General features: G+C 40.3%; 1 protein-coding gene across 1 annotated transcript in view; it reads left to right on the top strand.

The window, feature by feature from the left end:
- GRAMD1C (GRAM domain containing 1C) overlaps nt 1–10,033 on the top strand; it is an 81,072-nt gene that overhangs the window by 10,921 nt on the left and 60,118 nt on the right. Inside the window, exon 3 of the mRNA XM_015570393.1 lies at nt 4,020–4,104. Within this exon, the coding sequence (XP_015425879.1) occupies nt 4,020–4,104 (85 nt within the window). The remainder of the gene's footprint in view (nt 1–4,019; nt 4,105–10,033) is intronic.

The following is a 10,033-nucleotide window of genomic DNA, read 5'->3' as shown; positions in this document are numbered from 1 at the left end:
AATTTTTACTCCCAAGCCCCTGGCAACCACTTTCTACTTTGTTTCTATGGGTTTCTCTTTTTATTTAGGTTCCATGGTAAACTAATACTACCTAGTGCTTGTCTTTCCTTGTGTGGCTTATTTCACTTAGTATAATGCCTTCTACATAGCTGTTGTAAATGGCTAGATACTGTTGTTAAAGTCTTCTATATCCTTGCTGGCTTTCTGTCCAGTCATTCTATCAGTTATTGAGAATGGCTTAATAGTATATCTAACTTATGTTGAATGGTCTGTTTTCCAATTGTGTTGTCAGTTTTTGCTTCCTAATTTTTGGGGCTTTGCTGTTTGTTATATATACATTTAAAATTGATGTATCTTTCTCATATATTGATCTTTTAATTATTAAAAGTATCTTAGTGTCTATTAATTTTTTTGTCTTAAAGTCTATTTCAGCATATAGTAATATAGTCACTCATATTCTCTTAGGGTTATTGTTTGTATGGTATATCTTTTTCCATTCTTTCACTTTTGTGTGTGTGTTTAAAATATATTTTTATTGATTTCAGAGAGGAAGGGAGAGGTAGAGAGAGAGATAGAAACATCAATGATGAGAAAGAATCATTGATTGGCTGCCTCCTGCATGCCCCCCACTGGGGATCGAGCCTGCAACCCAGGCATATGCCCTTGACTGGAATCGAACCTGTGATCCTTCAGTCCACGGGTCAACACCCTATCCACTGCGCCATGCCAGCTAGAGCTTGTGATTTTAAAAAATAATTATTTGTTGTTGAAAGTATTACATATATCCCCATTTCCCCCTCCTCCCCCATAAGGCCCCTGCAGCCCATCCCTGCTCCTCCACTCCTTTTGGATTTAGGGTGTGTCTTTTGTAGACAGCATATAGTTGGGTTTATTTTTGTCCAGTTTGTCAGTCTCTGTGTTTAGTCCATTTATATTTAATGTAGTTATAATATGGTTGTATTCGTGAGTAGCCATTTTGCTATTTGTTTTCTCAATGTTTCGTATCTTTTTTGTCTTCTTTTCCCCTTTTAATTCTCTCTTTATGTGCCAAATATTTTTTAGGATACCATTTAAAAATTTTTTTTTAAATTTCAATTACAGTGTGCATTCAATATTATTTTATATTAGTTTCAGGTGTACAACATAATTTAGGATACCATTTTAATTCATTTTGATTAAAAATATAGCCCAGGCTGGTGTTGCTAAGTGGTTGGAGCGATGGACCATGCACTGAAGGGTTGAGGGTTTGATTCCTGGTCAAAGGCTTATACCTGGGTTTCAGGTTTGACCCCTGGCCCTGGTTGGGAGGCAACCAATTGATGTGTGTCTCTCACATTGCTATTTCTATCTCTTTCTCCCTCACCCTTCCTCTCTGAAATCAATAAAAACATATTATTTAAAAAAATTAAAAAATATTTTTTATTGCCTGGCCAGTGTGGCTCAGAGGTTGAGTGTTAACCTATGAACCAGGAGGTCACAGTTCAATTCCTGGTCAGGGCACATGCCTGGGTTCTGGGCTAGATTCCCAGTAGGGGCCATGCAGGATGCAGCCGATCAATGATTCTCTGTCATCATTGATGTTGCTATCTCTCTTGCCTCTCCCTTTCTCTCTCAAATCAATAAAACGATATTTAAAAAATTTATTTGTAGAAATTATCTACTTGTTGAGTCATTGTTGCCATACTTTCCTTTAATTCTTTAAGCATGGTTCTCTTTAGTTCTTTGAATATATCTATACTAACAAAAAAGTAATATGCTATTAGACCGGACATCTTCTGGGCGACCTTCCGGATGTCCTTCTGGACAAAGCCATGTTGATGGGGCTGAGGCAGAGGCAGTTAGGGGTGATCAGGCCAGCAAGTGAGAGCAGTTAGGGGTATCAGGCCTGCAGGAGAGAAGTTAGGGGGATCAGGCTGGCAGGGGAGAGCAGTTAGGGGGATCAGACTGGTCCTATATAATACAAGCCAAGGTGGCATCACGCCCTCGCACAACGTCATCACAAGATGGCCACCACAAGATGGCCGGCAGGGGAGGGCAGTTGTGGGAGATCAGGCCAGCAGGGGAGGGCAGTTGTGGGTGAACATGCCAGCAGGGGAGGGCAGTTGGGTGCGACCAGGCTGGCAGGGGAGGGCAGTTGTGGGCAAACAGGCCAACAGGGGAGGACAGTTGCAGGTGAACAGGCCGGCAGGGGAGGGCAGTTGTTGGTGATCAGGACATCAATCAGGCTGGCAGGCAGAACTGGTTAGGGGCAATCAGGCAGGCGAGTGGATAGGAGCCAGCAGTCCTGGATTGCGAGAGGGATGTCCAACTGCTGGTTTAGGCCCAATCCTGCAGGCATCGGGCCTAAACTGGCAGGGTCCCGGATTGGAGAGGGTACAGGCCATACTGAGGGACACCCTGCTCCCATGCACGAATTTCATGCACCAGGCCTCTAGTTTATAATAACTGCTTTGATGTCTTTGTCTGCTAAATCTAGTATCTGGGGACCCTGAAAGAGCCAATTGCTTGCTTTTTTCTTTCCTTATTATGAACCACATTTTTCTGTTTTCTTTTGTATGTTTTATACTTTTTTTATAATTGTACAATTTAGATAATATATTGTAGCAACTCTGGATTCTGATTGCACCCTCTTTGCCCCTAAAGCTTGTCATTGCTGATTTTTGTTTAATAACTTACCTATAATAAATCTGTGAAATCAGTTTGTCCTGTGGCATGTGGCAACAAATGTCTCTGCCCTATTTATTATTGTTTTTATTTAAAGATGCCTTCCCAGGAGTCATCCTTTATGCCAGTCAATGATTGGTCAAAACTGTGCTCAAATACATAGAGCCAGTAATAGGCGTTTTTTTTTCCTTCTGCTGACAGATTTGTGTGTAAATTGGGGAAAGCATTTAAAGTTCAGACCATTTGCAAGTGTGCCTCAGTTATTATGTTCCCCTGAGGCTTATTATGAGTCTAACCAGGAATGTGTGGATAGTTGGGATCTCTCTAATCTCTTCTACATACCATGCAGCCCCTGCTCAGCCAGAAATACATTGAATGTTTATCAAGCCTACTTATGGCTGTCTCTCCCCCAAGATCTCTTTGTTAAGTCCCCTGCTAATCTGCTATCTGCTTGTTTCTTGCCCCCATTGGATCTACAATCTACATTCACTTTGATAGCTTCAGAGTTTTCCTTTGCACTTTTGGGCCTAGGTTTTCTGCTTTTCACTCAGAATGAACTCAGTCCACTCTCTCAGCAAAGCTGATAGTTTTCCTAACCTGCTCTACCCTCAGAGAACTACCACACTGACTTAACTGATAGGGTAGGAAGAGTAGTGGGAGCTGGCTAATGAAACAGTGCCCCAGACCTCTACTACTAGTATTTCCAAGTTCAGTAGATTTTCATGAACAATTATTTTTCAGTTTATTGTATGCATTTGGTCAGTTTCCAATAATTTGAGGTGATTTTTTTTCTTAGTCATTACGGTGAGGGGTATGTTTCCATTGATTTTCAGAGAGAGAGGAGGGGAGAGGGAGAGGGAGAAAGGGAGAGAGAGAGAGAGAGAGAGAGAGAGAGAGAGAGAGAGAGAGAGAGAGAATCATCAATGTAAAAGAAATAGCACAATTGGTTGCCTCCTGCACGACTGATCGGGGATCGAACACACACCCTGGTCACCATATGTGTCCAGGGAACTGAACCCTCTACCCTTTGGTGCACGGGATGAGGCTCCAACTGAGTCACACTGGCCAGGACTGAGGTGATTGTTTTTTGGCAGTTTTTTTCCCAGCTATAAATTTGCTTTTGCAGAGAGGATTTGCCAAACTCTTCACTCCATCATGATGGTAACTTCCTTTACTTCCTTTTGGTGTTTTTTGAAATGTTTATTTATGTGGTTTTTCATACAAAGACATACAAAATGTTGTATCAAAAGCATATTATTTTTAAAGTTTCATTTAAAATGTATTTCTAAGATGCTACATTGCAGTTCCTTTAATGAGTATAATTAAACAAAAATTTAATCTTTTCATTGTTACAGATTTCAAGTTCCACCTATAAAGACAGGAATGAGGAATACAGAAGACAGTTCACACAGCTACCTGATACAGAGAAGCTGATAGCAGGTAAGAAAGACAGGAAGTTGCATAAAACCACTTTACTACCTCATTATCAAAATAGAACTGATGAGTGACAATACTCTAGAAAATTACAGCTTTTGTGCTAGACAGAAAATGCTTTTCAATATAAGCAGCATGTTATTCATAATTACACAATGTAAAACTAAGTGGTAATTCGAGGAGGGGTGATGTCTGACTTAGAAAAATATTAAATAATGGCTAAGAAAATAGAACTAAAGGGAAATGATTTGTCACAATTTCTACTGGTGCTTCTTTCAAATGGTCTTGTAAGAAAAATTTATATTTGATGTTCAATATATATATCTTTCCCCAAATAAAAAATACTCCTTAGCAGGTTATAGAACAATTTTATAAAATTTTCTAGGGCTATATCATTATTCATGTAATCTTTCAGATAGATGTTTTAGGAGCAGATTTTAGTCATTTTTCTTACAAAAGTGCGTTTTTTTTTTTAAATTTCAGAGAGGAAGGGAGAGGAAGAGATAGCAGCATCAGTGAAGAGAGAGAATCATTGATCGGCTGCCTCCTGCATGCACACCCCACACTTTGGATCCAGTGGGTAACCTGGGCATGTGCCCTGACCCGGTATCAAAGCGTGACCTCCTGGTTCATAGGATAATGCTCAACCACTGAGCCACGCTGGCTGGGCAAATTTTGCTAGCTTTCAAGATCATTCTGGTAGGAATGTAGAAGACAGAATAAAGTTGAAGAGATTGGAGGCTGAATGCTCTGTCAGAGGATGGTGAAGACCTGGTTCTGAAAGCTAGAAGTCTAAGATTAAGGTGCTATCAAGGTCACTTTCTGGTGAGAGCTCTTTTCCTGACTTGCATGTTGCCGCCTACTCACTGTGTCCTGGCATAGCTTTTCCTCTGTGCATGTGTGCACAAGGAGAGAAAGAACGGTTATTTTTAATATAAACTTAATATAGATATTTTACAATAAAAATATAGAACTATGTTTTTGTTTTAGTGTATATTTTATTTAACCATTTATCCACTGAACTTTCTCAGATTTCTGATACTCTTTTGCTGTACTTAATACAACATAACTGAATTTCTAGATAGCTAGAGTACTTTAAAGCCCAGTATTTAAAAAAATCATAACAATAAGTTAAAGCAACTTTTAAGAAGAACATTTAAAAGTACCACATTCTCATAATAAAATGTTCGAATTCTACAAGAGTGCATATAGTGAAGGTGAGTGGCCCTTCCAATGAGGATCACTCCAACCTTCTTCCTGGGGGATAACTACCTTTAGTAATTTCTTATTTATATTTCCAGAAACTTTCTGTTTCTATTCCCAGGGGAATATACATATATTCCTAAGAGAACTCAAATGGGAGCACACTGTGCTTGCTTACTCTTTGAATCTTGTTTAGAGCTCTTTTTATTTTACTCTTTTAATGGTTGCTTAATATTCAATATGAATTTTGTACCATAATTTATTTCACAAATCCCTTAATGATGGAATTTTTATTGGCTCCTGTCTTTTACTATTACCACTAATGTTACCTTGGATCTTCTTTTACATTTGTTTTATCACACACGTGCACACATTGTAGGATAAATTCCATGAAGTGGAATTGTGGCAAAAGGGTAATGAACATTTGAAAAGTTTACTGTTGCCGAGTTATCCTCCAAAAGGGTTGTACCAGTGTTTATTCTCATCAGCAGTGTTTCTAAGTACCTGTTTTGCCATACCTCAGGAACTTCGCTTTAGCAGGATTTAGTAGATAGAAATGGTGCATAGTCATTGTTTAAATATGCATTTCTTTAATTAAAAAGGAGGTTGAGGGTCTATTTATATATCTTTTTCTGTGAAGCTTTCTCTTCATAAACTTTGCTTATTTTTCTAGTGGTTATTTGTCTTTTTCTTAATTTGAAGTAGCTTATTAGATGTTTAAAAAATTAGATTTTTTTTCCATGTGTGTTGCAAATGTTTCTTGCCAGTTTGTCAACTTAAGTCAGATACTTTTCATGAAAACCTGTATATTAGTATGAGTATCATACTCATTATTGCATTATTGAAATAAATTAATTTGATGACACAGTGTTAAATAGAACATTAAAACTTTACCAAAAAATATTAAATCATTGGGGATCCTACTACCTATAAATAATTTTGGTTAATATTTTATGGGCAGTTTTCTAGATATTTTTTCACTGTGTGTATTTGTTTTTCCTGTAGAAAATCTCAGATAATCTCATTAAATATCAGATAATCTTGATTTGATGGGCGAGTTTAGTAAGGTCACAGATTGAAAGTTAATTGAAGGTAAAAGAAAGAATCATATTAATATATACTTACAATAAACAATTTGAATTTGAATTTTACAAATACAATTTATATCAGAGCCTCCCAATAATGAGGTTCTTATGTATAAATCTAACAAACGTGCAGGCTTTCTATGCTGACAACTGGAAAACATTAATAAAAGAAGATCCAATAAATGTTTATGGATCAGAAGACTCAATATTGTTAAGATCTCAGTTCCCTCAAATGAAAATTCCAGCGAGCTTTTTCATAGATATTAACAAGCTGATTCTAAAATTTATACAGAATATAAAAAAAAAAATAGAATAGCCAAAATAATTCTGAAAAAGAAGGCACAAAGCTGGAGGTTACACACTACTTGATTTCAAGACATTATGAAGGTAGTGTAATGAAGACAGCATGAGATTTGCCAAATAATAGATACTTAGATTAGTGGAACAGAAAGAAAAGCCCACATAAAAATTCATGCAAATATTGTGAACTGATTTTTGAGAAAGGTGTATATTCAATGGAGATAAGTTAGTCTTTTCAACAAATGACGCAAAAAGATTCGTACACATCCAGTCCTGGCTGGTGTGCTCAATGGTTAGAGCAGTGGCCCTCCCATCAAAGGGTTTCAGCTTTGATTCCCTGTCAAGGGCATGCACACAGGATTTAGGTTCAATCCCAGGCTCCAGTTGAGGTGTGGGTAGGAGGCAACCAATCGATTGCCATTTTCCTTTCTTCCTTCCACTTTCTCTAAAAAATCAATGGAAAAAACATCCTCGGGTGAGAATAAACAACAATAACAAAAAAGATTCATACACATCTCAAAGGAGCTGAGAAAATATTTACAAGTTTTCTAAAGAGAATGCTCTGAGAAAAGGGAATGGGGGTCTTTTCCTTTTTTGCACTGGAGAAAATCACTTTTTTTTCCCCCAATTTGTATTTGTCTCAGGTTAAAAAAAATAACATGAAAAATGTAAAGTATGAAACATGACAATGGTTATCTTTTGTAATTTAAATACGAAATCTGAAAACAATCCTAAAAATGTTGTTCTAAGGTCTTTTTAAAGCAATGTTCATATTATTGGGCTCCCAAAAATGATTGCTGCTAGAAAAGAATACTATTGCATGTGTATTTCCTGAATGATTATTTAAAAAAACATATTTTTTTTCCTTTTTTAAATTGGGGTGACAATGGTTAACAAAATTATATAGGTTTCAGGTGCACAATTCAAAGACAGTGACTCTGCCAGGACTCAAACTTGGAATCTTTGAATTAGAAGTTCATTGCGCTAACCACACTCTTTTAATTCACTGTCATCTTCCTTATGGATAGACTAGGGGCCTGGTGCATGAAATTCGTGCACTGGGAGGATGGGGGAAGGGTTCCTCAGCCCAGCCTGCACCCTCTCACATACTGGTAGCCCTCAGGGGATGCCCTACTGATGGCTTAGGCCCGCTCCCTGCTCCCCTTGGAGAGCGGGCCGAATCCGCAGTCTGGCCTCCCTTTGTGGGAGGCGACCAGGCTGATCAGGGAAAGGCACCAGCCCCATCACCCCGCTGCTGCAGCCACTGCCAGTCACTGCAACCACCAAGGTTTTTTCATCAACACGGACTCCAGTCCCTTCACCATGAAAAAATGACAACTTTCTTTAGGCATTTTCAAGATGTGTCTTTCATAGGATATGACATTTCTTAGCCCTCCAGCAGCGGACCTTTGTTTTTTTCTCCAGGAGTGTGGTGAAAAACCCTAGATCACCTTTTTGGATTCTTATTACCCCAGGTACTAAGAATATTACCAGTGGCATACAGGGAGCTTAGCCAATGAGCGGTCAGAAAAGGTGTTTCCTCTGTAGTTCACACCGATCGCCAGCTCGGCCCCCCGCCCAGGCCCGCTGCCTTGGCCAGAGGCATCGACCCCCATCACCCTCCGATTGCTGGCTCTGCCCCCGCCCAGGCCTGACGCCTCTGGCTGAGGCTTTAGGCTTGGGCAGGGACCCCCTGCAGCTCTGATGGCCGGCTCTGCCCCTGCCCAGGAGCCCCCTGGCTCAGGCCCTTCCTACGCTGCTCAGGGCCCACACGGGGCCTACCTTGGAGTGACCTGGGTGCTGATGATGTTCCTGGGACCCAGGCTGCTGGGCACCTATGTATGCAAATTAACTGCCATCTTTGTTGGGTTAATTTGCATACTAATCCGATTGGCTGGTGAGCATATCAGAGTGACACCAATTTACATGTTTCTCTTTTATTAATGTAGATATGCCTAAAGTCTTTGGTAAAACTAAATAGTACATATTGTTTATTTAAATATGTGCATACTAGTTATAATGCAAGCTTATTCTAGAAATATATGGTTCACTCCATCTGTATTCCCATAACACTGTACATATTTTCACTATATACACAGCTTTATTATAGTTATTAAAATAATCTTTGAGTTGGAATCATTCAATTTTGCCAAAATTGATCATATAATAGTAAGTTGATGTACCACATATCAAAATGACTTATGTTGCTTATTGAATTTACTTAATTTTATTCTAACTTTCTAGTAATCAATTATAAAGTAATAAAAACCCATAAAATGATTTTTTATTTTTGTTAATCCTCACCTGAGGATATTTTTTCCATTGATTTTTAGGGAGTGTAAGGGAGGGAGGGATGAAGGAAAGGAGGAAAAGAGAGAGAGGGAAGGAGGGGGAGAGAGAGAAAGAGAGAGAGGGAGAGGGAGAGAGAAATCGACATTGATTGGTTGGCCCTTGCAGGAGCTGGGAAATCTAACCTGCAACCCAGGTGTGTGCCCTTGATCTGGAATTGAACCCTTGACCCTTTGGTGCTAGGACCGATGCTCTAACCATGGAGCATACTGACCAAGGCCATAAAATGATTCTTTGAAAATTTTTTTTATTGATTTCAGAGAGGAAGGGAGAGGGAGAAAGATAGAAACATCAATGACGAGAGGGAATCATTGATCAGCTGCCTCTTGCATTCCCACCCACTGGGGATCAAGCCTGAAGCCTGGGCATGTGCTCTGGTCAGGAATTGAACTGTGACCTCCTTGTTCATAGGTCGATGCTCAACCACTGAGCAACACTGGCCAGGCCATAAAATGATTTTGGATAAACGTTACTTTCTTATTCCATTATATATGAACTAGAGGCCCAGTACACAAAAATTTGTGCACTCGGGGGGGTGGGGGTAGGGGGAGCTCCCTCAACCCGGCCTGTGCCCTCTCGAAGTCTGGGACCCCTTGGGAGATAACAACCTGCTGGCTTAGGCCTGCTCCCGGGTGGCAGAGGGCAGGCCCAACCCCTAGGTGCAGCCCCTGGTCGGGCTCAGAGCAGGGCCGATTGGGGAGTTGGGGCACCGCCCTGTGTCATACACAGAGTAGGGATTGGGAGGTTGCGATGCCACCCTCAGTCACACTCAGGGTAGGGCCGATTGGGGGGTTGGGGCACCGCCCCCTGTCACACTCAAGGCAGAGTCGATGGGGAGGTTGTGGTGCCACCCCCTGTCACACACAGAGCAGGGCCAATCAGGGGGTTGGGGCGCTGCCACCTGTCACACACAGATCAGGGCCAATCAGGGGGTTGGGGAGCTCCCCCATGTCACACACAGAGCAGGGCCCATCAGGGTTTTGGGAAGCTCCCCTCTA

The sequence above is a fragment of the Myotis davidii genome, unplaced genomic scaffold (genome assembly GCF_000327345.1).
Source record: "Myotis davidii unplaced genomic scaffold, ASM32734v1 scaffold201, whole genome shotgun sequence".
Classification (NCBI taxonomy): Eukaryota; Metazoa; Chordata; class Mammalia; order Chiroptera; family Vespertilionidae; genus Myotis; species Myotis davidii.
This window is presented reverse-complemented; position numbering and strand designations above follow the sequence as displayed.